The 26,003-nt window shown below is 54.7% G+C and overlaps 2 protein-coding genes across 3 annotated transcripts; both read right to left on the reverse strand.

The window, feature by feature from the left end:
* Positions 1-980: 980 nt before the first annotated feature.
* On the reverse strand, positions 981-5,005 carry Nanos3 (nanos C2HC-type zinc finger 3). 2 transcript variants are annotated; one of them, XM_036189186.1, is made up of 2 exons: positions 4,539-5,005; positions 981-1,337 (listed from the first exon to the last, which is right to left on the reverse strand). In XM_036189186.1, exons 1-2 carry the CDS (start codon positions 4,993-4,995, stop codon positions 1,270-1,272), a joined length of 525 nt encoding a protein of 174 aa, XP_036045079.1. In that variant the 5' UTR covers positions 4,996-5,005; the 3' UTR covers positions 981-1,269. The 2 variants fall into 2 exon arrangements, with proteins under 2 accessions (XP_036045079.1, XP_036045078.1); XM_036189185.1 differs by having other exon boundaries at positions 4,527-5,005.
* A 9,190-nt stretch (positions 5,006-14,195) lies between these two features.
* Positions 14,196-25,129, reverse strand: LOC118583886. The gene is made up of 3 exons (XM_036187633.1): positions 24,043-25,129; positions 15,709-15,939; positions 14,196-14,548 (listed from the first exon to the last, which is right to left on the reverse strand). Exons 1-3 carry the CDS (start codon positions 24,494-24,496, stop codon positions 14,196-14,198), a joined length of 1,038 nt encoding a protein of 345 aa, XP_036043526.1. The 5' UTR covers positions 24,497-25,129.
* Positions 25,130-26,003: the final 874 nt, after the last annotated feature.

Raw genomic sequence — 26,003 nt, forward strand, 5'->3', positions numbered from 1 at the left:
AAGAGCCTGTGATTTGCAGCTGTGGTGGCCACGTTCCCAGTCCCTATGTTCTGCCCACAGACCACTCCAACCTCAACTGCTGCCTTCTCTTCCAGGTCTTCCTTTCTCCACCTGCACAAGGCTAGGTGTAGGGCTAGCCAGAACCACTCCTGCCAGAACACAGGCCAGGGGCTCCCCACAGCTCAGTGTCCCAAGTTTCTAGGAGGGCGGCTGTGTGCACATGGGAAATACATCTGTACACAGACTGGAGGGCACCAAGCCTCCTGGAGCTGTTAGAGCCAAGTTTCCTAGGCAGGTGCGCTCCAGTCACTCAGCTCACCCCACAACTGCCTCTGGACATGAGTGTCCAGCTGTGCCGGGGTAGTCATCCTGTTTGCAGAAATACATGCCTAGGTTGGCTCAGACCTCAACTCTCACAGCAGAGGCAGGCCTCCCCATTCAGCCTCTTTATGGGGAGACCCAGTGTGGAGGCTGTGACACAGGCAGGGTCAGGACTGGAGGAGACAGCTGTTCCTAACCTAGTGCCCCACCCCCACCCCACCTCCGCTGAGACTCTGGCTGGTGCTTTGGGTTATGCAAGGAGCTGCTGCTGCCCCAGTGCCACCCACAGACCCAGGACTGCTAAGGAGTCCCCTCCCTGGCTCCCAGCCCATCCCATGCCAGGAACAAAGGGGTCCCTGGGAATCCAATTCCTGCCCCAACCTCAGTGCCAGAAGATATGGGCTGAGGGTGAAGCCTCAGGCCAGTTAGATGAATCCAGGCAGTGCTCTCCTCAGCGCCCCACAGGATGTGGGGCTGAAGGAGACAAAGGGGTGGTGACCCACAGAGCATAGGTAGCCTGTTCCCCCAAGTCCTGTGCTCCTTCAGTGCAAGGGGAGGCCCCGTTTTGCATATCAGTATGCACTGGGTGGCCGGGGGTTTAAAAACCTCACAGCTGCCCTCATGCTCCTGATTCAGCTCCTCAAGGTGACCCCAAGATTCAAAGAGCAGTCTGTCAGGTGGGAGGTGACAGGGAGTGAGCTGTGGTCTGTAAAGTAGAAGCATCCCTGCTAGCCAGATCCACACCACCTTGTCCCAAGACCAGGCTCCACTCCTCTCCATTTATTGGGTACTGATCCAACAACACAAGCAAGACTGGGGTAGGGGAAGGGCAGGCGATTTCCAACAAGCCTGTGGCCAGCCTCAGAGTCCTAAGCAAGTCCAGTCTCCAGCATGCCTGTGTCCAGACCCTTGGCAAGAGTACCCCATGGACCTCCCCACTCCGAGCTCCTAGGCCGTAGTGGAGGGACTGCAGGCCGAAGGTGAGGGTCCAGAGGGCTTCCTGCCACTTTTGGAACCTGGGGGTTGAAGCAGAGGAGAGAAATGCTGAAATGAGGAGCTCAGATGGCTGAGCAGGGACTCACGGTGGCACCTAGGGCCTCCTGCGCCACCTGGTGGCCACACCTGGGATCGTCATCCCAGGACCCAGAGCAAAAGCACAGAAATGCTACTCAAATGAAGGTGGTGTCCGAGTCAGGCTGCAAGGGACCTTGCATTCCTTACACCTAGAATGCAGTGCTCAGCTCGCTGTGACAGTATGCTGGTGAGGGCAGTACCAGGGAGGTGTTCCTGTCCCTTCAGAATTCAGAGATCATCTCTAAGACCCCCAACCCCAATTGCTAGCCCCTCAGGGCTGAGTCCCTTTAAGACTCCCCTCACTGGGAGGAATAAGGCTGTGGTGCAGCACGCAAAGGCCCTGGGGTCCATCTCCACATCACACCAACAACATAAAATTCTAACAGGCACCACGGGTGGTGGCGCACACCTTTGACCCCAGCACTGGGAGGGAGGCAGTCAGACCTCTGAGTTCGAGGCCAGCCTGATCTACAGAGTGAGTTCCAGGACAGGCTCCAAAGCTACACAGAGAAACCATGTCTCGAAAAATACAAAAACCGGAGGGGGAACAAAAACGAAACTCTTAACAGGCAGGCATAGGGGTTCATGTCTTTTCCAGCAATAGGGGTGCTGAGGCACGTTCTTTCAAGTCCACCCTGAGCTACACGGACAGACTGTCTCAACAACAAACTTTGAAAGAATGGGGTCCTCACCTGAGTTCCACTGCAAAGTTAAGGGAGACACCCCAGTGCACTGCCACCCTCTGGGACTGCCAGACTACCCAGGGAGACAAGCACACAACCAACAACTAACCATGGTGAAGCAGCCAGCTGTCTACCTCTGAGTCACCTTCAGTGTCCCACCCACAAACTTTCAGTTTCCTGAGGCCTCACAGGAGCTGAGGCCTGCAGAGCTTTGAGACAAGCAAGCACCTGCTAGTCCAGCATTTTTCAGGACAGGACAACTTGAGCTACAAACACCGAGTGCCTGCCGTCTCCAAAAACAGAAGAGAGAGGAAAGTGACAAAGAAACAAACAATGGCAGCCAGGGGCTAGCTTACCGACAACCCCCCACCCCGGGGTCCCCAGCACCCGTGTGGCCACTCACAAGCAGCTGTGACTCAAGTTCCAGGGTTTCTCATACCTCTTCTGGATTGCACACAGGTGGTACACAATCATACATGCACGCGAAACATCCACACACATGAAATAAAACTATCTGCATCTCTTGAGGACTCGTGAGGTGGACCCGTGGGTGAAAGGGAGCTTGTGACCAAGCCTGACCATCCGAGGTCTTTACCCCAGACCCACATGGTAGGAGAGGACTGATTCTTGCAAGTTGTGCGTGTCAAAAAGATTGAAGAAACAAACAGCAGGATGGGGATTTACCTCAGAGGTAGAGCACTTGGCAAGAGCAAGGCCCTGGGATAGGTCCTCAGCTCCCAAGGGATAAAAAGAAAAAGGAAAAAGTGAATCTCTGCAAGTTCCAGGCCAGCCTGGTCTACAGAGCAAGCTCCAGGACAGGACAGCCAGGGCTGTTACACAAACAAACACTATCTCAAAAAAACAAAACAAAACAAAACAAAAAAACAACTTACAACAACAACCACCAAAAAAACACCTGGGCACGGTGGCACACACCTTTAATCCCAGCACTTGGGAGGCAGAGCCAGGTGGATCTCTGCGAGTTAGAGGCCAGCCTGATCTACAGAGCAAGCCCCAGGACAGCCAGGGCTGTTACACAAAGAAACACTATCTCAAGAAAAACAAAACAAAGAATAAACAGGAACACTAGGGCACCCTGAAGTGGGGTGCCTCTGAAATCCTGGTCCATTAGCATGGATAGCATTAAAACTTACCAGGACAGGGAGATGCGGCCTCCTAGTTAAAGAGTGCAGGCTGCTCTTCCAGAGGACTAGGATTCAATTCCTAGCACCCACATGGCAGCTTCTAACCATCTATAACCAGTTCAGGGGAATCCACACCCCCTTCTGAAGCGCATGGGCACAGGCTTACATGCAGGCAAACCACACACTTAAAATCCATAAAAACCTTACAGTTTCAGGTGCTTAGGCCTGGCCTGGAGGGTGGTACTCTGCATTTGTGGGGAGATGGGGAGGCCCCTACACTGTAACAGCACAGACCCACCAAGCAGATTCCTAAGGGGTCCAACTGTAGTCTCTCCAGCTGCCCCCCTCTCCTGCCCTGCTGGCCCCCAGCGGGGCCTTGAGGTTCATGACAGCCATGGGACTCTGGAACCCCTTGGTCATGGTCTGTCCCTCCTGCAGACTTCTGAGAAGCCTTCTTGCTGTGTTTGTGGTGTGGAGGTCAGTGGACAATTTGAAAGAAATCAGTTCTCTCCTACTATGTGGATCCCAGGGATCAAACTTGGGTCTTCAGAATTATAGGCAGTCCTTACCCACTGAGTCACTGTGCTGGCACAGCACCCCAAACTTACCTTTTAGGGTTCTGACTGGGGAGCAAACTCATAATCTCTTACACACTATGCACGAGCCCTAACTTCGAACTCGCTAAAGTGACACCCCAAAGACCCAATGATTTCTAGCCACCCCACAGCACACACCTCCATCCAGTCACACTGAATTTTACGATAGTTTCCAAGAAGGTCCAGTCCACACTTCCCACCTCCACACCGGAAGTGAAGGAATCCAGACTCCTAGAAGTCACTTCTCCAGGAAGTTCTGGGACCCCTCATCTGAGTCAAGTGCTCCCCCATTCAGCACTGTCTTAACTGCCACTTTCCTGTACAACTTGTTCACTACTACCCCAGCACCCAGTGCAGAACACACACGGATAGTTTGGCCAAGGAATAAATGGTTTCAAGGTTCGGAAGGGATTTAGCTTCCCCCAAAGCTCCTGATCCCCAGGCAGAAACCAGAGTTCACAACTGCACCCCGCAACATCTGACTGCCACCATATGCCTGGGTTGCTCAGAGAAGGACAGTGACTTGTGAAAGACCACACAGCAACGTAAACCCCACACTCCCGAGCTATGCTCTACACACTTTCAGAATGTTCTCAGCTCTACACAGTGGGATGCTTAATTTCCAAGATACTGGCATCACACACACAAACACCCCAAAGAGCTGAGAGCCTAGAATGGGTCCCTCCTCCACCCAGTCCCTAAACCACCCGCATAGACACCTGCTGCTGCTTCTCCTCCTGGGCGGTGGCCAGCATCCTGTGTCTTTGCCTTGTCAGGCCGGGTCAGCTTTTTGCCTGCAGAGTTCCGGGTAGTGTAGCAGTAGACAGAAGTGTAGCCCTGGCCGGTGAGTGGGCAGAAGCGTCGAGTGTGGGCGTGCTCCTGAGTGGCCCCACATTGGGGACACACATAATCCCTCAAGATGGGACACAGCACCCGGCCCGCCTCATCTTTCAGGACGTGGGATTGATAGATGGCCCGGGACTCCCCATTGTGTTTGCAGAATGAGCACAAGCGTTCAGGAGCTGTTGAGGATTCCTTGCTGGCCTTCCGGCTTTCTGGAATCGGCTTGGGTTCTGGCTTGGGGTCCAGCCTGACATCAGGTACCTCTTCCTCATGCAGACCCCCAACCAGGTTTGCCAGACCCAGGTAATCTGTCCACAGATTGAAAGTCCCCATGACTGGGCACAGGAGCGACCGAAGGAAAACACGGCCTGACTGCTGCTCCCCTCGGTCCCTGAAGCTAAAGCTTCTCCGGCAGCTTTTCTATCTTGAGGGGGTGGGAGAGGGTGGAGCAGGCAGGCTCTGGGGGGCCCCTCATTATCACTGGGGGCTTCTTACATACCTGCCCAGGGGGTATATGGTGTTTGTGTGGGCTGGAGATAGACTAGGAGCCACTGAACCCCCAGGCTTCCCAGGGTCTCCTCCCCCTCCATGTGGGAGGTCAACCCTGAAGGCCCTCTAGGTGGAGGGGGGGGAGGTGGCTAAGAACTCCGCCCCAGGGCCAAACACTTACATTGATTTACTGATTTTTTTTTTCTCTTCCTTCCTCAGGGCTGGGGAAGGGTCGTGGTGGCCTTGAGTCCTTGTTAGGGCTAGTACTGTAAAATCCCAGTGCATGGAATGGGGGCGGGGAGGCAAGGGCTGGGTCCCAAGGCTCTGGCTTCACTAAGGGACTTTCATGCCTACTCCAGTGGCTGAGAACTTAGTCGTGAAGCGTGGATGGCACAAAGAAAGGTGAGCAGGACTGCCCCTAAGGGGCTGAGGAGCTTTACTGTAGAGAAAAGGGACAATGTAGGCAAAGACAGACACTTGGGAGAGTCTGGAGTCGATATGTGAGGAGAGAGGGAGAAGGGAACCTGGAGTGGGCGGCCAAGAAGCCCCCCCCCCCAAAAAAAAGGTGAAAAGACCATATAACCAAAGCGGCGGGGTTATAAAGGAACCAGAACAGCTGGGGAAAGGGCAAGCCCAGCCTGAGGATGCTAGCCAGAATCTGGACCCTGTAACAGGTGGGGACTGAGGGCTGTTGGGAGTACGGCAGCCAAGTGTCAGCTTTGATATGCTAATAGACACCTCAGCGGAGTTCCCAACTCTTCCTCCTGCAGTTAGGGGTCTGGCAGCCCCAAAGGAGGGGAAAGAGTCCCCCCCCCAGGCAGGCAGGCTGCATCCCAGCATGTGCCAGCTCTCTGATCCCCAACACTACCTGTCAGAGGAGGCCTCAGCCTGAGGTGCTTGGTTGGGGTCACCACTGGCTAGAGCACACTTCCACCCCACCAGTCCACCAGCCTACCATCTATCTGTCACAAGCCATCTACCAATTCCCCCATTCCAGAAACCTCACTGAGCAAACTTCCACCCTTCCCGGAATGGCTTCTGCCCACGGAGGGAGGCCCCACTTTGTGATCCCCCAACATCAAGTCCTCCAGGGTTTATTTCCTAATTCCAGTCTGCCCATCAGGATCCCAGATACCAGTCCACAAGGGGAGCAAGAATTTGGGGCTTCTAAGGGGTCCTGTCCTCCTTGTCCCTGAGACTGTAGTATGGCCCAGCCACAGTGACATTCATCCCTCGGTGGGTCTGACCTCCTCCTCACAACCCACCGACAACAATGAATGTTGATTGTGACCTTTGCTGTGGCCTGGGGGAGGGGATGCCAGGCTGCCTGGGGGAATCTCCCAGATATAGAAGGTGGGGATGGTGATGGAGCAGACGGCAGTTCCAGGCCTCGGGGTCCACTCAACGGTCGATGGTTTGTCTGAGCTGCCCAAACTCACCGACAGGTTGAATGTTCCCCCAAACCCTTGGCAAGTTTCTTGGAGAACTGGAGTGGGCAGCGGCCCAGATAGGGGGTGGGGATCATGTAGGGGGGTGGGGATCGTGTAGGGGGGTGGGGATCATGTAGGGCGATGGAGAAGCCAGGATCCCTTTGGGTCTCATGAAACCAGCCATCCCTTATTCAGCATCAACTGTCCTTTTGGAGACCCAGGAGAAACAGCACAAATATAAATCATAATGTAAAAAACGTGGCCCCTGCAACAGAGGCAACAACGTGCCTGTCTAAATTCATGTACTTTATTCAAGGGATGCCCGAACTAGTGGACCTGACCTGACAACTCAGGCTGAGTAGTTCCTGGTGAGGGCTAAGTAGTGAGATAAAAATAAAGTCCACCAAAGCGGTCCTGAGGTGCAGATTACCCCCGCCAGCAGTTAGTTGGGGAAACTGAGGCCAAGAGCACAGAGGAGAGACATTCCTAGCCCCCCCTGGGAAGTCTGGCAGCCACCTAGTTCTGATCTGAGAGGGTCAGAGACAACTGAGCAGTAAACAAGTTCCTTTAACAATGTAACGGCTCCTCGGGCAGGCTTGATTGTGGGGTAAATAAGGCTTCAATACAATGTAGACCTTTTTGCTTTCCGGAGGTCTCTAAGCTTGTTTCCTCCTGAGCCCTTCCCAGCCAAACAGTAAGCTAGGAAAGGAAGGGGGCACTGCCCTGCCCGCCCGAGACAGACAGACAGACAGACAGACAGACAGACTCACACACACACACACACACACACACACACACACACACACACACACAGAGACACACACACGGTCTGAAGGTTTCTCTAGGCCTTTTGGCTGGGGGTAGAGCATCTGCCCACGTGGGCAAAGGCCTGGGCTCTGCACCCTTGGCGCTGCCAACTTTGCTTTACCTGAGCTCCTGACCCTTCAGTGAGGGGAGTGATTACCCTCAGGAGTCTCCTGAGTTCACACAAGGCAGGCCCGGAGCACCAGGTGTAACCATGCTTGTGTGAAACCCAGTAACTCCGGCAGAGACCAGCCTATGCAGCCCCAGGCCACGACCCCAGACTTGCCCTCAATTCAGGCCTCTGCCAGGGTCCCTAGGAAACCTCCTGCAAGCCGGTCCTTCTAGATCTGCCTCCAAACTCAACCATCTGAGAGCTTGGGTCCCACCCTGTGCAGCACCTCGGGAGGCTTCCAGAGCACCCCCAGAAGTCCCCTAGAAGCTCAGCTCTTCCTGAGGTCCACCCCAACCCGTAGACCCAAACCAGGCCCCAGAAACCAGCGGGACTCAGGACGCACTCCCACCAGGTAAGGCCCAGTGCCTAGGACTGGTCACATTGCCACCCCGAGGCTAGCAGCCCCCTTTGAGGCCAGGGGCTGGGGGCAGCCCTTCGTGGACTTGGTCACTCTCGGCCCTGAGGAGGTACGGGCCTAGATCTGTCAGAGGAAGGTGAGCCGCAATTAGGGGCTTTGCACAGATCGCCACTATACCCCTGGGGGAGGGGTCGCGGCGAGTCCAGAACAGTTTTAGGGGGTTCCGGAAAGCTAAAATGGATGTTTACGAGGCACACAAGACACTCTGGGCAATGCGGGGCATCTCGCCGACACCCTCCTCTTATTCGCCTCGCCAAGTCCACTCCGCTTACTTATCCTTAAGCAAAGGGAGGCGTCTGCTGTGGGCATTCCCAGCAGGACCGCAAGCCTGGGAGCCGGGGGCGGGGCGGGCGCCCGGCCCCGCCCCCGCCCGTCTCTTTGTCTGCAGGCGTGGTGCCGGCTTCCCGCCCTCTGTGTCTGTCTGCGCTTGCTTGCCCTTTGTCAGCGGGGGTCGTCTGTCTGGGTCTGCACCTTCTCTTCCCGATGCGGGTTCGTGAGGTTGTGGGCAGCCATGCCCCCTGTGTGTGGGGGCTCACAGCCAGGGCCTGAGTTCTGGGCTGGAGGCTGACCGCATTCTTCCCGCCACGTGTCTGCCAGCCTAGGGTGCTTAGGCGGGAGGTTTGACTTTGAAGTCCCTTAGGGTGGGGGTGGGAAACTGTCTCCTCCCATCCCCAACCCCAGGGCCTGGTACAGGGGCCACCGCAGCAGGAAACGTCTGACCTGGGTGGGCCCTGCCCCGCTCACTCTGAGCCCCAAAAAAGCTGGGCAGCTGACTGGCGTCCTAGAGGTCAGGTTGAGGTGAAATGCCCAGCCAGATGGGGCTAGCTCTACCGTCAAGGGGAAGGAGCGGTGGGTGGGTCAGCTGTCTGCTGTTGAGTGCTCCTGTGGTCTGCAGTGTTCAGTGAGCAATGCCTGTGTGTAAGTCAGTGGGGCACAAGGGAAGGGTAGGACCTGGAAGACGAGCTCACTAGAGGGGGTGTAGTGACAAGACAGGGGTCTCATGGGTCACACTGATGGGGTCACATTGATGGTCCAGGCTGGCTAGACCTCCTTTTAGCCACACTTTCAAGGCTTCCCTCCCAAGCTTCTCCAGTGCTTCCCAGATACTCAGGTCTCTCATGGGGGGACTCACAGAAGCTCCTGTGTCCTACCCTGCCTGTGGGCAGTGGGTAGGCCAAAAGCCCAAAATTCTAGGCTGGCTGGCTGGGAGGCCATGGCTGTGGGTGAGAGGGGTCTGGCTTCTGGGTTGGGGCTATGATGAAGGGCTGACGGGAACTCCAGACACTCTTCTGAACTGAAAAGTTCAAGGTGCAGGGTGGGCCTGAGTATGCATCAAGGTGGACTGTCCTCACAAACTCGTCTGTCTACTTACACACCTGTTCATGGGTTAGTGGGAGCTTTCTGCTCTAAACTAATCTGGAGCTAGGGGGAGGGGAGTGAGGGTGTGTGTGTGTGTGTGTGTGTGTGTGTGTACCATAGTGGGTGGTGCTACTAGTGTGTGTGGGGGTGTCAATGTATGTACATCCATCCTGTGGGACTGTTTATGTGTAATGTCAGTATTATTGTAGGTAGGTGTGTCAAGCGCCGGTCTAATTGCAGGTCGATGTGTGAACAGGTGTATGTGGGCGTATGGGGTTTGTTAGAGTAACTGGGTGACTGTAGCCTGTAAGCAATGGCATCCCTCAGGCCCAGCCCCACTAAAATAACAGCTGTGTTACGGAAGGGAATTTACTGAGTCACAGGTGTGTCCCCAGAGCCAGCTGCTGCCTGGCGCTCAGTAAGTGTTGCTGGACATGGTGGCTGTTGAGACCTGTCACCTCTGTAGTTATTCACAAAAGCCCGAGGTTATCTAGTGAGAACCTATCTTAAAAAAAAAAAAGGCTGGGTGTGGTGTTGAACACCTGTAAATCCCAGCACTAAGGAGGCAGAGGCAGGCAGAACTCTGAATTTGAGGCCAGCCTGGACTAATATATATAGTGAGTTCCAGTCCGAACAAGGTTTCACATAGTGAGACCCTGTCTCAGTAACAACAACTTTTTTTTTTCTGTTTTTCGAGACAGGGTTTCTCTGTGTAGCCCTGGCTGTCCTGGAACTTGCTCTGTAGACCAGGGTGGCCTTGAACTCAGAGATGTGCCTGCCTCTGCCTCCTGAGTGCTGGGATTACAGGTGTGCACCACCACCTGGCTTAACAAAATATTGAGCTTTTGAATATCTGTGTGGCTCCACCTGTGTGTGTCTTTCCCGGTGGGTCTGTGTGTCTGTGTATGCACGCAATCATCGGTGTCTTCAGTATGCATGTGTAGAATAAAAGCATTAGGGTAGGGTACTATGGATGTAAGTTCCAAGGGTTTTGTTTATTTGTGTTTGTTTTGATATCCGCACCAATCCCCAGGGTCTTCTCATTACGCCAGGTTAGTACACTGCTTTAACATTAAAGCCACACCCCCAGCTCACTGTTTATTTTGATTTTTGTGGAGGTTTGTTTGTTTTTTGTATGAGATGGGATCTCCCAATAGATCCCTGGTTGGCCTGGAACTCAATAGATCTGCCTCCTGAGTACTGGGATTGAAACTGCTCCAGCTGGGCAGTGGTGGCGCACGCCCTTAATCCCAACACTACCCCAACACTTGGGAGGCAGAGGCAGGTGAATCTCTGTGAGTTCAAGGCCAGCCTGGTCTACAAAGTGAGATCCAGGACAGGCTCCAAAAGCTACACAGAGAAACCCTGTCTTGAAGAACAAACAAAAACTGCTCCAACACATCCGGCCTCCATTTCTTTTTTTTTTTTAAGACAGCCTCTAAATTGCCCAGGTTGGCCTCAGATTCACTCTATAGCCCAAGCAGGCCCTGAGCTTCCCCTGTCTCAGCCTCCCAAGGGCTGGGAAGACAGACCTGTCACTATGTCCTGCTCCATACCAAGTTATGGCTTTATGGGTGACTGTCTCTGTGGGTATCTGTGTTCCCGTGACAGTCTGGATTGCTGGGACCTGCTTTGGGCTCCTATGAGGGATGTTGTTATTTGGAAGTGTGTTTGTTGACCATCCTGCACCTGTGGTTGTCAGTTATTCTGGGTATGTGAGTGACCAGGTGAGGGTGGGCACCACTGATGTGACTCTGCTTTGTACCACCTTCCACTGGTAACTATTCCTCTGCAGGGGTGTTTTCCAGCCTTTGTGGGTGCAGTGTGTGCATGGGTGTCGGCGCTGTGGTTGACTATGTGCTTAGGATGTAAGATTATTAATGGGATAGTGTGTGTCTGTATCACGCTGTGTGCCTTGTAGGACTTTGTCTGATGACTTGAGACTAATTTTGGTTTGGCAAGTGCGTCTGTGAGCGGTGGGGGATGGGTGGGAAGGAGCTGGGGAACCCAAGTGTGATGGGGGTACTTTCTCAGCCCCCAGTTGGCCAAAGATGTGGCTTCTGCAGCCCCCAGCCCCAGCATGTATGCCCTCCGGGGCGAGGTCCCCAGGAAAGGCGCCCGGTCGCTTTAAAGCTAGAGCTCCTCAGCAGAGTGATCGGGGCCATCTTTCCTTTCTGCGGCCACTTTTGGAGGGCGGGTTCCAGTCGGCAAACCTTGTCCCCGGCGATCACCGTGCAGATGCGGTCCGTGCCCCCGGCCGGAGGCGGCCTCCCGCCCCGCGCCCCGAGAACAAAGCGCCCCGGCCCCGCGCCCCGGTCGGCCCGGCCCAGGCACTCGCGGCCGTGTCCGGGTACAGGCGGCGTCCCGGGCCGCACGGCCGGGAACAATGGAGGCCTCGGCCGTGGCCGTGACCGGCAGGTGCGCCCCCCGCCCCGGCCCGCGCTCACCTCGTCTCTGCCGCCGCAGCGCCCTCCGCTCCGCCAGGGCCCGGGAGCCCGCCCGGCCGCCCGCGCGGGAAGGCACCGAGCGGTTCGAACCCGCGGCCACGCGCCCGCGCCCCCGAGGCCCCCGCGCGGCGCCGGCCGGTGGGTCCAGCTGCGGCCGTGCGCGCCCCGGCCCGCCTGCAAAGCCCCCGCGCTGCAGGCTGCGGCTGGCGGGGGACTCGGGGCGCGGGCAGGGACCCGGGCTGCACGCAGCCCTCCAGACGCGGCGGGAGCACGCGCGCACAAAGGCACGCGGGCCACAGACGGAGAAGGTGCGCGGGGGCCTTGGGGCGTACGCCTGCCGGACGAAGGGGGTGGCGGCCACACACGTAGGGATACCTGGGAGCGGCAGGCGCCACTTTGAGGGACAGCACGAAATGTTCTTAGAACTGAATATGCCCAGCGGAGCCCGGTGTCACAGATCACACCCCACCATGTACACACAACCGGTGCACAGCCCAGAAAAAACCCGAAGTAAGGTACAAACAAAACCAGAGCACAGCTGGTGAGCTAGTCCACGCCTCTAAACCCTGGAACTCAGGAAGCTGAGGCAGGAGGATCGTGGTTTCAAGCCAGCCTGGATTAGAGTGAGTTTCAGACCAACCTGAGCTATAATGTCTCAAAACAAACAAACAACAAATAAACCAGAGCATGTCCATAAGGACCACCAGACAGAGTCTGGGCATACAGTTAATGAGCACACAAATACACAGCAGCCTTTCGTGGTTACAGAACAGAGCCAGGACCGCCGGTTACTTGGACAGACCTAACACTTGCTTCTGGGACCATGGGGCGAAAACGTGCACGCAGTCCAGTTATGCAAGTTCCTCTTGGGATGGGGCACATACAAGGTGGGGGGAGGGCTCCAGGTCTGCCAGAGACACATATGCAGAGCCCCAAAGTGGCAGCTGCCTGAGCACCACACAGGCAGGAAGTACTGGCTGAGCCCCTCCAGACACACACACACACACACACACACACACACACACACACACACAGTCTGCCACAGTCCCAGCTGGTTGGGGGAAAGGTCAAACCAGCCTGGGGCAGAGCCAACAGTTGACACTGTATGAATGTATGTCTGTATGTTTGTATGTCTGTATGAATGCCCGGCCCATATCCCAGGGCTGAAGACTTGGAACCTCTAAAAACTCAACTCAAGCCTTTTCCCTTGTAGGGCTCCATCCCTGGACTTCCTGGCTATTGCCTGCCTTCCTTTAACTCCTTACTGCCTCAGTTTCCCCTGGTCGGCTCCCCTTTCAGACATCCTCCTTAGAAAGACAAGTCTCAGCTGGCCCAGGAGAACCCCGTGGGGTGCAGAGTGAGACACGTGTAAGGAAGGAAAAGGGAGTGTAGAGGAGTCTGAGGCTGAAGACGACGCCGCTGGGGTTGGTAGTGTTTAACCAGAACGCCCAAAGCCCAGTATAAACCAAGCCCGGTGCTACAGTATTCCGGAGGTAGAGGCAGGATAGAAGATAAAGGGCATCCTTAGCTACATAGAGTTTGAAGCCAGCCTGAGCTACATGATACCATGTCTCAAAAAACAAGTAAAAAATAAAACCACCTAACAGTAATTGGGCCTCCCTATGTGAGGCCAGCTTTGTTCACGCCTCTGTCCTTTTCCTGCCCGCCCCCATAAAGTGAAGACTGCCCTTGAACTTCTGATTCTCCTGCCTCCACTCCCAAGTGCTGGGATCACAGGCGTTGCTCCCACGCCCAACCTGGGAGGGGTGGCTTTGGAGAGCATGGCATCCGTTCATGCACTCACCCATTCATTCACTCGTCCCTGTTTCTCAGTTTGGGGAGGCAACATTGGGACGGGCTCCTCAACTTCACTTTGCATTTCCCCTCAGCGCTACAAAGCCTGGCATCTCAGAGCCAAACCAGCAAAGTCCGTCAAGGGGATATTGTCCTCTTCACAGATGGACAGTTGAATGAGACAGAGCGACCGACCAGCCTCTCGCCCTAGGCGGCACAGTCACAGAGGCAGTCTGTTTTCTGTCTTTTTCCCGCTTGGGCACGCCTGCTTGTTTAGTGTCCTGCAGGGGGCAGCCGACTCCAGCGCTCCTCAGTTTTTGGGTCAGGCTGCCCTTCAGCGAGCTTTTCCTCCCACTGCAAACGGGGACTCTGCCTCGACCTCCCGCCCCAATCTGGGAAACAACCCCCTCGGCCCCCCCCCCCCGCTAAAATGCTGAAAGAGCTCTTCTGAAATAATCCCACCCCTAGAAGTGACGTCTGCGCCAGGCTCACTCGGAGGCGTCTCGGAACGTCTGGCTTCCCTTCCTGTGGTTCATTTACTGGGCCTGGGCAGGCGCCGTTGCGCTCCGGAACCGGTTAACGTCCCGGGAGAGGACTTCTGACTGCTGCCCAGGTGGAGTCTACGCTCCGTTGTCAGACCCGTCCACCGCCAGGAGCCCAGACAGAATGCCAGCAGCGGGCAAGCCCGTGCCTGGGCCGCTGTCCGGAGGACACCCGCTCTTCCCGACTGAGCCCAGCCAGAGTCCCCGCCTCCTTTGGGGCTCCGTGGGGACCCAGATGTGGCCGCCCGGGGCTCCAGCATCCCGGAGTCCCTGAGTCGGCAGCTCTGGGCGTCGCCCACGGGTCGCACACTTTGTCATCCGGGAAGAAAGGGGCTGCCCTTTTTGCACCCCGGTGGGGCCCAGGCGGCAACACGCAGGGCTCTTAGGAGGCTGGCGTGGAATCTGGAGCCAGCTTCTGCCACCTGCGTTGTCTGCGGGAACGGCAGCACCATCTTCCTAGCTGTAGAGGCCAAAACATTTAATACGTGCAGCGAATTCTCAAGTTCAGTTTTCGGTTTCCTGTGTATGCATCTAGAATCCTGCTGCCCGGAGCTCCCACCGGGGACCCCATAGCTTTCCTCTTGGACAAGCCCATTTGCTACCTGCTTGGTCTTCTCGCCCTCTCCGGCTGCTCCCTTATGGCCGCCAGGGGGCGCTTGGACTACTCAGGGCTGCTCCTCAGAATTAAGGCTGAAGGCTTGCACTGTCCGCCCCTGCCAGCCCTCACTTCCTCCATTACCCACCACTCCCCCTGTCCCACCAGGCACAAGCTGTTCCTTCCACCAAGGGTCTGTATACCTCTACTGCTAGGACTGAAGGCCTGCACCACCACACCTACCACCACCTTTGAACACAGTGAAACCTGGGGCTGCTCTTCGGTTTGGCTAGCTTTCCAGTGAGCCCCAGAAGTACTTTTGTCTCCATTTCCCCGATGTGAGGATTACACACATGTGCCACTAACCTAGCTGTTAAAATTGTTTACTTCTGCAGTTTCCTTTAATCCCAGCATTCTGGAGACAGGTAACCTCTGTGAGTTTGAAACCAGCCTGGTCATATAGTGTGTGTGTGTGTGTGTGTGTGTGTGTGTGTGTGTGTGTGTGTGTTCTGAGGACAACTTGCCTCTCTCCTTCCTTTATGTGAGCCCTGGGATGGACTCCGGCCACCAGGCCTGGTGGTAACTGCCTCTCCCTGCCGAGCTCTCACGGGCCTGCTGCCTTTCTACGTGGTGCTTCTGTGAGCACTCCATTGACTGGGTTCCCTCAGCTCTCCTCTCTTTCTCCCTTTCTCCCTTTGGTTTTCCTCCTTTTCATTGTCATCCTCTGCTCCCTCCCCAAGCGTGCGTTTGTAGCCCAGGCTGCCCCTGAACTCTGTATCCTCAGCTGTCCTTCTCTCCTGTCTGTCTGCCGTATCCATACATCATCTACTCCTAGTCACAGATTTCAGTTTGGTGTGCTTTTTTCATGACCAGGGGCTGATCCTGGGCCTTATGTGTGTTAGACAAGCAACTGGCACCGAGTTGGAGCCCCGGCCCTCTGTCTTCACCTCTTTCCTGTCATTGGGAGCATCTGCCGAACCCATAATCCATACTTACCAGGGAACAGAACAAATGTGAAGCCTGCCTGCATCGCTGGGAAGGGCAGGCAAGCAGCAGGCGGTTCTGTGAAGTTTGCTGCTCTGAGAAGTCCGGAGGCACAAGCAGTGTGGGAAAGGCTCAGTGAACAACCAAGGAGGGCCCTGGCTGTGGGGGCAGGGCTGCTGAGAGAGACGTGTGGGGCTCTGGAGGTCACAGGACAACTCTGGAGTCTCTTTCCATCTGGTAGGTCTTGGGGATCAAAGCAGGCCATCAGGCACATGACCTTTCCCTCTGAGCCATCTCATTGGCCCGTTTTTACTTTTTAGACAGCTATATTTAATAGACACTAAACTTCACTTTTTTGTTTGTTTGTTTTTTGTTTTTTGAGACAGGGTTTCTCTGTGTAGCTTTGCGCCTTTTCCGGAACTCACTTGGTAGCCCAGGCTGGCCTTGAACTCACAGAGATCTGCCTGGCTCTGCCTCCCGAGTGCTGGGATTAAAGGCGTGTGCCACCACCGCCCGGCCAAACTTAAACTTTCTATAGTACTAAGGCTGGTTCGCTTTTGAATTTTCATTTTTATTACTATTTTGGTGTGTGTGCGTTTGTGTTCTTGAGAAAGGGTTTTACTGTGGAGGCCAGGCTTACCTCTAACTACTGATCCCCCTGCCTCAGCCTCCCAAGTGTCCAGCTGTTAGCAGAATTCCAAGCAATCGGTGGCCCATGGCTAGTGGCAACAGCACTGGCAGGCAAGCCTTAGGGTCCTATCTGTCCTCATGTGGCTCTCCTTGGAGCTGCATCACATCCTGTCCTCACTGGAAACTTCAGTATTGGCTTCCTTGGGATTTCTCTCCCTCCCTCCCTCCCTTCCTTCCGTGGGGGTGGGGATGGAATCCAGGGACTTACTGTAGCTACGCCCTTTCATGTTAATGCCTATTTCCTAAGAAGTGCTCCATTGCACTTTCCACAGAGAGACTTGTCAGTGCATGCCCAGGACCTCAGCTACTAGGGAGGCTGAGGCAGTAGGATTCAAGTTCAAAGCCAATTTGGATTAAAAAGTGAGTTTCAGGACAGCCTGGGAAACTTGGTTAGATAGACCCTGTCTCGAAACTTTCTTTTTTCTTTTTTTTTCCTGAGACAGGACTCTCTGTGTAGTCCTGGCTGTCCTGGAACTCACTCTGTAGACCAAGCTGGTCTCAAACTCAGAAATCCACCTGTCTGTGCCTCCTAGAGTGCTGGGATTAAAGGTGTGCACCACCACACTTGGCTAAAATTTTCAGGCTTAAAAAACAGATGGGTTTGGGTGGCTGGGACCTGGCTCAGTGGTGATCATTGGTTTGGTGTGTGAGCCCAGTACATCTCATCATCAACCACAGTGCAGTCTCTCCACAGGTCAGTACCTGCACAATGATCGGAGAGATGTTCTGATGCACACTCCAATTGGGCTGAACCTACAAATTGAGGAAGCCCCATTCCTGAGACCCGTTCATACACAGACATGGAGAGCCCAAGGCTGCAGGACCTGCTGTCTAGAGAGAAAACAGAAGTGGCCACTAATGAACTCATGGTTTCTTTAGGGGTGGTAAAAAGTTCTAATTGTGGGCCAGGGGGTGACAACCAAATCTGGTCCCAGCTATTTGAAAGGTGGAGGCAGGAGGGTCCCATGATATCTAGTGTTCAATACTAGTGTGGGCAACACAGCCAGACTCAAAAAAGTGTGAGGTCACAGAACTGGCATGTTAACTCAGAGGTTAAAAGCACTGGCTGCTCTCCTGATGTCCGAGGTTCCATTCCCCTCATGCACATGGTGGCTCCCAACCCTCTGTAACTTCAGTTCTGAGATCTGATGCCCTCTCCTGGACTCCGAGAGCACTGCACACACATGGTGCACAGACACACCCTCAGGTAAAACACCCAAACACATAAAAATAAAAATTAAAGGTGTCAAATCAGCCAGGTGGTGGTGGCACATGCCTTTAATCAGGAGGCAGAGGCAGGCGGATCTCTGCGAGTTCCAGGCCAGACTGGTCTACAGAGCTAATTCCAGAACATCCCGGGGCTACACAGAGAAACTCTGTCCCCTGCCCCCCCAAAAAAGTGTCAAGTCATATAAAATAACTCAGTAATGATATGATACAGGCCTGTAGTCTTAGCATTCTGGCAAGTCTGAACTATCAAGTGAGACTTTGTTTCAAAACAAACAAGAAAACCCACAAAAACATTATTTTTTGTTATTTAAATTTTGTTTTTGCTTTTTCAAGAAGAGTTTTTCTGTGTAGCCCTGGCTGCCCTGGAACTGGGTCTGTAGATCAGGCTGGTCTCAAACTCAGAGATCTGCCTGCCTCTGTCTCCTGAGTGCTGGCACTAAAGGTGTGTGCTACCACACTCAGCAAACATTCTTTTCATTATATGTACATGGGGAGATATGCACACATGAGAACATCGCCCATGAGGGACCCCTGGAGCTGGAGCTACAGGATATTGTGAGCTGAGAGTTATTAAGAGTTACTTGTTCTTAAGCTGATGGTCTCACTATCCACCAAATAAACTAATAAAGTCAAATAATACAAAGTGTGGTGCTGGGCTACCACATCTGTGTATATGTACTAATATATTTGAATGCACTGATTATCAATTTAGTAGTGCGATTTTTTTTTCTGAATATTTATTTACTGGGGGTGCATACAGCATGTCAAGGCACACAGTGGAGGTCAGAGGGCGAATTTTGGAAGCCGGTTCTCTTTTCTCACCACGTGGTACTGGGAATCAAGGGGTGGCAATCAGCCATTGTTGTTGTTGTTAAAAGAGTTCTCACTGTGTAGCCCTGACTGGCCTAGAACTCGGTATGGAGACCAGGCTGCCTTCAAAGTTACTGAGATCTGCCTGCCCCTGCCTCCCAAATGCTGGATTAAAGGCTGGAGCATCATGAATTCTACTTCCATACAGCTTTCATAGCTTTCGTTTAAAACACTTTACTGCTACCTGACCCGGGTTTAAAAACACCCTGGTTGGGGCTGCAGAGATGACTCGGCAGTTGGGAGTACTAGCTGAGCTTCCCCAGGACCTGAGTCCAGTTCATTCAAAGTGCCCACGTACATTAATACATCACACACACACAGGGCTTCTCTCTTTGTAGCCCTGGCCTTTCTGAAACTCTGTGTAGACCAGGCTGGCCTCTGCCTCTGGAGAGTGCTGGATTAAAGACATGCACCACCATGCCTGGCCATAAACAAATTTTAAAGATAAAATAACACCTTGATCAACTGCCTTTTTGATGCTTTGTTAAATCTCCTTTAAAACATTTATAAGTATGGGTGTTTTGCTTGAATGCATGTCTAAGAGAACATCTGATTCTCTGGAACTGGAGTTACCAGCCATGTGGGTGCTGCGAATCAAACCCAGGTCCTCTGGAGGGCTGATGAGCCAGGCACCTGCACACTCCCACACCCCGCTTTCACTGACCTTTTGAGCCAGCCAGGGTCTCATTCTGTATCCTGGGTGGCCTGGAACTTGTTATGTAGACCACTTTGGCTCCAAACACGCAGAGAGCCATTTGCCTGAGTGTTGGGACTATATGTGCCCACAACTGGCATCCCCCCCCCCCCCCCCCCCCGACAGGGTTTCTCTGTGGAGCTTTGCACCTTTCCTGGAACTCGCTTTGGAGACCAGGCTGGCCTCGAACTCACAGAGATCCGCCTGCCTCTGCCTCCCGAGTGCTGGGATTACAGGCATGCGACACCACCATCTTTTTGTTTTGTTTTGAAACTGGGTTTCTCTATGTAGTTCTGGCTGTCCTGGAACTCACTCTGTAGATCAGGCTGCCCAGAGATCTGCCTGCCTCTGCCTCCCAAGTGCTGGATTAAACATCTCTGGCTACTGACTCCTCCTTCTTAAACCTTATACCCATGTGGAGACTTTTTGGTATCCTCAGGCCTGGTAATGGTTGTCTGTGTCCTGCCTGAGAAGGCTCCAAGGTCTCAAGGAGAGAAGGCCCCTCAGGCTTGAGTGGTCCTGAAGACGGGGAGATCCCTCCAGCACCCGCTTTTCCTGCCGACATTGGACAGCCTGACTCAATTAGCCTGCTGTGTGCGTGGGCCCAGCGAAAAGGATCCTCTGCTGTCCTGACAGTGACTCAGGCGGCCAGGAAGCCCCTCTCGGGGGTGCCCCGGGATGGTGACTTTTCACAGATGTGGCAGACACCCAGGCCAGGCTCCTGGGGGCTGGGCGGGGTGCGGAGCGCTTCTCAAAGGTCCTTTGTAGGAGCGGCTGGTGGGAGGCGCCGGACCCCGCCCTGTGACTCAGCCTCATTGCTGGGCAGTGACTCATGCCCAGGCCCCTCCGGACGCCACCCGCAGCAGGTGCTGCCCGCCCGCTGCGGCCCCCACAAGTGTCCTCTCCAGACCCACACCCACTTCCGGGAGTACCCACGTTGCTGACTGCCCGGTGTAGCTGGGTACAACCAGGGAGGGCACTTACACCCTGCTCCTCCTTGGGGCTACGGGCTGGCTACTGGGGTGCGCTAGCCTTTGACGGACGGAACTCTCAAACCGGTCTGGAGCTGGCCTCTTCTGGCCTCCTTTGTGGGGAAACTGAGGCTCTGAGCAGCCGGGAGACTCCCAAGTGGTCGTGGAGGCACCGGAATCAGTTACTCCGGCAACGAGGCCTCCATTTTACTCATGCAAAATGTAAACTGAGGCAGCAGCCCTAAGCCCAGGCCTGCCCTGCTGCGCCCCCGCCGCAGCCCTCCCGTCGCCGCCAGCCCGGGGCAGGCTGCCAGCCCGCCCGGCGCCCGCCCGCCCGCCCGCGTCACGCCGCGGTGAGTCACCGCCCGCCCCGCCCCCGCGCCAACAAACAGCGCGTTACCAGGCAACGGCCGCCGCCAGCTTCCTTTGGTCTGGGTTCGAGCCTCCAGCCAGGCCAGGAGCCAGGCCGGGGAGGGGGGTGTCTCTCCGGGCGGGCGGCCTTCTCCATGTCAGGGTTCAGATCAGGCCTGCAGTCCTGACGTGTGCAGGTCAGGAGGTTACAGAGACGTTGGTGGTCGGGTTCGGGGTTCAAGAACAATCGAATTCGCAAACCAGACTCATCCCCGTCCAGGCCCGTGGGAACTGGACAGTCAAAGCTGCTCTCCTAGAAGCAGCCTGCTTGGGTAGGGATGGCAATCCAAAGCCTGCCACAGGAGCATTCCCTTTTTGCTAACCGCCCCCGGTCCTAGGCAGGTGTTGTACGTACATCGGTCATTAACAAATTAGGTTTTCTTTGCAGGTGGGGGGCAGTTGCCTGGTTAGACAGGGTTTCTTGTGGTACGGACGGACCTGGAACTCACTACATAGCCAAGATGACTTCCAACTCCTGATCCTCTGGCCTCCCCCGGTGCCGGCTTCACAGACCTGAGCCACTGTGTTTGGCTTATTTAGCCAAATACTGTGAAGTACCTGGGCATTACCAGTTTGAGAAACAGCCGCAAAGCATTGCCATCACTTGAGGATACAGGACAGAATTCCAGGTGGATGATTTGAGTGGTTGCTGGAATTGTTATGTCTGGAATCTTCTAGAATGTGTGGGCATGAATGCCAAGTCCACACTGGAGCTGGGTGCTGCTTTTGAGCTCTGAACACAGACAGTTCAACATTGTGCCTCCTATGCCACCTTCCCTGAGGAGACCTAGAGAGGGTCCCTAAGGGCCAGTGTCAATCACTCTAGGCTCCCAGCATCCCATAATAGTCATCGCTCACCTGTAGGGACATGACCAGCTTGCCTGAGATGGTTTTTGTCCCACTTAGGAGGAATTTAGGGGCTGGAGAGCTGGCCCAGTAGTTAAGAGCATTTATTGCTCTTACAGAGGACCTGGGATAAGTTCCTGGCACTCATAACTGGTAGCTCACAACTGCTTGTAACTCCAGTTCCAAGGGATCCAATGCCCCCTCTGGCCTTTGAGAGCACCTGCATTCACTTCCACCCCACACCCCACATAATCATAATTTTAATTTGTGAACTTGGGATTTATTTCATGTGTACGAGTGTTTTCATGTATGTGCACCTCTGTGGAAGTCAGAAGAGGGTGTAGGATCCCCAGGAATTGGAGTTACAGATCAGTGTGCTCTTGACCCCTGAGCCATCTCTCCAGCACTCCATATACTCACATTTAAAATAAAATCTTTTTAAAAAATGAAAAATATTCAGCTACATGATGGTGCATGCCTGTGATCCTGTCACTCTGGGAGGCAGAGGCAGGAGGATGGCTGTAGCGAGCTTTCTTGTCGGAATGTCTTTGGACCACTAGCCCGCAAATAATGACCAGGAGACTTACTATTAATTATGAAAGCTTGGCCTTAGCTTGGGCTTTTTCCAAACTAGCTCTTATAATTTAACCCATACTTTTTCAATCCATGGTCTACCACATGGCTCGGTTGCCTCTTCTTAGTATGGCACATTCGACTTGTTCCGAGTTTGATGGCAAAATCGCATGCCTAGACTCCTCCTCCCAACCCCTCCCCGCTGCCCGGAAGTCCCACCCATTCTCTCCGGTCTAGTTATTGGCCATTTAGCTGTTTATTAAACGAATCTGAAGGCAGCTTAGGCAGAGACACATCTTTACAGTGTAAACAAATTCTCTGCAACAGAGTACTTCAGATTAGAGGCGAGCCTTAACAACACAGTGAGTCTCACCAAGCCTAGACCACACAGCAAAACCTTGTCTCAACTTCCACTTCAAATGAAAAGTAATGTTTTGTTAGCACAGATGGTGGTATGCAACTATAATCCCAGAATTTATAAAGCTGAAACAGGAAGATTGCAGATTAGGGCTATATACTGAGACTTTCTCAAAAACAAGCAAATTGGGCTGGGGATGTGGCTCCGTGGTAGAGGGCTTTTGTGGCAGGCATCGAGCCCTGTGTCTCCATTAGCACTGTGTAAAGGGAGGTGGAGTTGTGCTGTGCCTGTGGATGTATTCCACGGATGGAGAAAGGAGGGTCGGAAGTTCAAGGTTATCTCTGGCTACCTAGGGAGTCTGAGGCCAGCCTGAGACACCCTGTCTCAAAACAAGCATTCAACACTAAAAATCCAGCATCAAAGATAAAATCCGTGCTCCTCTTAGGGCAGAGGTGTGAAAGAAGATGGAGCTGAGGAGCAGGTGGGAGAATGGGGTGGAGAGAGAGCCAGGACTGGACTCCACTGCTTGTTTTGAGAATGGAGGGCAGAGGGGATCAGATGGGGAACAGGGAGCTGCAGGCTTTAGAGAACACTTAGGCCAGAAAGCCTTCTACCCACCTGGGATGACCAGATCACCTGCAGTTACAGGGAATTGAAGGCCCTCTTCTGGCCCGTGCTGTCCCCTACACACAGAGACACAAACACATGCACACACACATAAAATATAGTTTAAAAAATTCATCCTGGGAGCCCAATGGTGGTGGTGCACACCTTTGATCCCAGCACTTGTGAGGTAGAGGCAGGTGGATCTCTGTGAGTTCGAGGTCAGCCTGGTCCACAAATCCAGTTCCAGGACAGCAAGTCTACACAAGAAACCCCATCTTGAAAAACCAAGAAAAAAAAAATCATGGTGGGCCAGGCAGTGGTTGCACAAGCCTTTAATTCCAGGCAGGCCAGCCTCCTCTACCGATCAAGTTCCAGAACAGCCAGGGATAGCCTGGATTGACAGAGTAACCCAGTCTAGGAAAAAAATTCACGCTGGTTGTGATGGCGCACACCTTTAATGCCAGCACTTAGGAGGGAAGGGCAGGTGGATCTCCCTAGTTCAGCTTGGTCTACAGAGTGAGCTCCAGGCTAATCAGGTTTACACAGTGAGGCCCTGTCTCAAACAATACATTAATGAAAATAAAAAGCCCTTGCAATTACATTTGAATTTATGATACAGACTAAGTCATTTCTAGTTTAACTTTTTGTCTTTGTTTAGTATATCTGCCTACTAAATATTGCACAGGACACAGTTACATATTTTTGTTGTTGTTGTTTTGAATGGTCTCAAGATGTAGCTCTGGCTGTCCTGAACTCACTCTGTGGATCAGGCTGGCCTCCTAAGCGCTGGGATCAAAAGCGTGCACCTTTATTACACTCTTGCACACTCAAATAGGAAGCCGACCTATCACAAGACTATGGCTTGGGCCTGTAATCCCACCACTTGGAAGACTGAGGGGGGAGACTGCCAGTTCCAGCAGAACCCAAACTACAGCCCGAGTTCCAAGCCAGCCTGGGCTACAGTAGAAGACCCTGTCTTTCAAAACAGGCCCTCCCTGCCCAGCGAAACAAAAACTCCTCCTTGTATTTGGAAATCAAATAGACTTGCGTGTGCTTTGTGATCTGGAGACCCCACTTGGGGGGGATATCAAGCTCACCTGGAGCTAAAGTCATTTCGTTGGCTTGGGCCCCAACCTGGGGTCCCTCCCTGCACCTGGCAGAAGGCAGCGGATGCGAATCTGTTCTGTTGTAGAGGTTAGGTGAGGCCCGGGGTAGGGGTGGGAGACTCCCACTAGTTCTTAAGTCCCTGGCTGATGGGTCTGGCGGGTTCGGTGGGCCTGGTCCTCCCTGCCCTGCTCGGGTTGCGGCCTGCCGGCTTGTTTTACCTCCTCCCGCAGCCGGCGACAGGAAGTGCACACGCGTGGGAGCGGCAGGGCGTCCGCGCTCAGTCCCTTGTCCGGACCCATGTCCCAGAGCCTGGGACAGGGACCCCCGCTCGGGCCTCGGACCCGGTGCCGAGCCCCGCCCCTGCCATTGTTTACTCCGCGGCCGACTCCAGGAAACTTTGCTCGCCCGCAGTAATTTTATTTGGGAAAGTCGGGCGGTTGTCATAGCAACCGCACTGACGTCAGAGGGGCTGGGGCCCGAAATCCCCCGGAAGGGAGGGGGTGTTGAGGAGGGGAGACCCCGAGGAGGGTTGTCTTTAACCCTGCGCGCTCCAGCGCCTAGCGGCGGCCAACCCAACTGCGCACATTGGGTCGCCTCCCTCCTTTCCCCGGCGGGCTCGGTCAGTCACTGGTGCTGGGTTAGGCCACTAACTACCCACCCCGGCGCCAACCACCCCAACATGGTCCTGGTAACTAACTGCCCACCCCGGGGCCAACCACCCTAACATGGTCCTGGTAACTAACTGCCCACCCCGGGGCCAACCACCCTAACATGGTCCTGGTAACTAACTGCCCACCCCGGGGCCAACCACCCCAACATGGTCCTGGTAACTAACTACCCACCTCAACATGGTCCTGGTAACTAACTACCCACCCCAACATGGTCCTGGTAACTAACTACCCACCCCAACATGGTCTTGGTAACTAACTGCGCACCCCAACATGGTCCTGGTAACTAACTGCGCACCCCAACATGGTCCTGGTAACTAACTGCGCACCCCAACATGGTCCTGGTAACTAACTGCCCACCCCAACATGGTCTTGGTAACTAACTGCCCACCCCAACATGGTCCTGGTAACTAACTGCGCACCCCGGGGCCACCCACCCCAACATGGTCCTGGTGGCTGCCTATCCTGTGTGTCACTCCTGTGTCACCCCCACATAGCACCCTGGCATCCCCCCGCCCCGCGCCGCGCCCCTGCAGAGACCCTGGTAAGGCTCTTCCTCTCCCGGGCTCCCCGAGCCAGCCGGAGCGCAGGCCACTGCCCGGCCCGGGCCCCACACCCGCGCGCGGCCGAGTGACAGAGCTGGACGCCCTCGCCGGATGCGGGAGCGGCGGTGCCCCACGAGGGGGCAGGGATCTGGTGGGCCCGGGACAGTCGACAACACCGCCGGTCGCCACGGCGACAGGAGGCGGGTGCCTGGCGGCCGAGGAGCCAGCCGCCAGCCGTGGGGAGGAGCTTCCCTGACCGCAGTGACGTGCGGCCTCCCCGTTTGATGTCTCGGGGCTGCGTTGCCATGGGGCCCGGGGCGCCCTGCGTGTGCGCCCGGGTGACCCGTGGGGCGACCTTCAGACCTGACAGTGGGCTCTAAGGTGGTCCACTACCCGTGGACCAGAGCATGACGGAACCAGAGAAGCAGCACCCAGACATTTCAGCTGTGTGTGTGTGTGTGTGTGTGTGTGTGTGTGTGGTCTCAGCCTGTCCTGGACCTCTCCATTTCCTTCCATGACAAGAGTCAAAGCCGAGTTTGGTGAGCTGAGATCCCACTGGCTCCTGACTTTGGGTTAGGGCCACTACCTGGGGACAGACAGCAAGGGTCAGGGTACTGGGGGCTCCTTCTCTGGGGCTGCGAGTTGTTACGTGAGGCAGACTGACCCAAGCCACTCACGAGGGTGGTAAACCAGTTCGCCCACTGGTGAATGGGTGTCCCTAGGCCAGGTATGATGGTA

The sequence above is a fragment of the Onychomys torridus genome, chromosome 5 (assembly GCF_903995425.1).
Source record: "Onychomys torridus chromosome 5, mOncTor1.1, whole genome shotgun sequence".
NCBI lineage: Eukaryota > Metazoa > Chordata > Mammalia > Rodentia > Cricetidae > Onychomys > Onychomys torridus.

Coding starts and splice junctions, on each gene's coding strand:
- LOC118583886 (XM_036187633.1), bottom strand. CDS start 24,496: ATGACAACCGCCCGACTTTCCCAAATAAAATTACTGCGGGCGAGCAAA. Junction 15,940..24,042: donor CGAAATGACTTTAGCTCCAG/GTGAGCTTGATA, acceptor TTGATCCCCAAG/ACCTACCAGATGGAAAGAGA. Junction 14,549..15,708: donor CACATTTGTTCTGTTCCCTG/GTAAGTATGGAT, acceptor CCGTTCCCGCAG/ACAACGCAGGTGGCAGAAGC.
- Nanos3 (XM_036189185.1), bottom strand. CDS start 4,995: ATGGGGACTTTCAATCTGTGGACAGATTACCTGGGTCTGGCAAACCTG. Junction 1,338..4,526: donor AGCAGCAGGTGTCTATGCGG/GTGGTTTAGGGA, acceptor TTCAACCCCCAG/GTTCCAAAAGTGGCAGGAAG.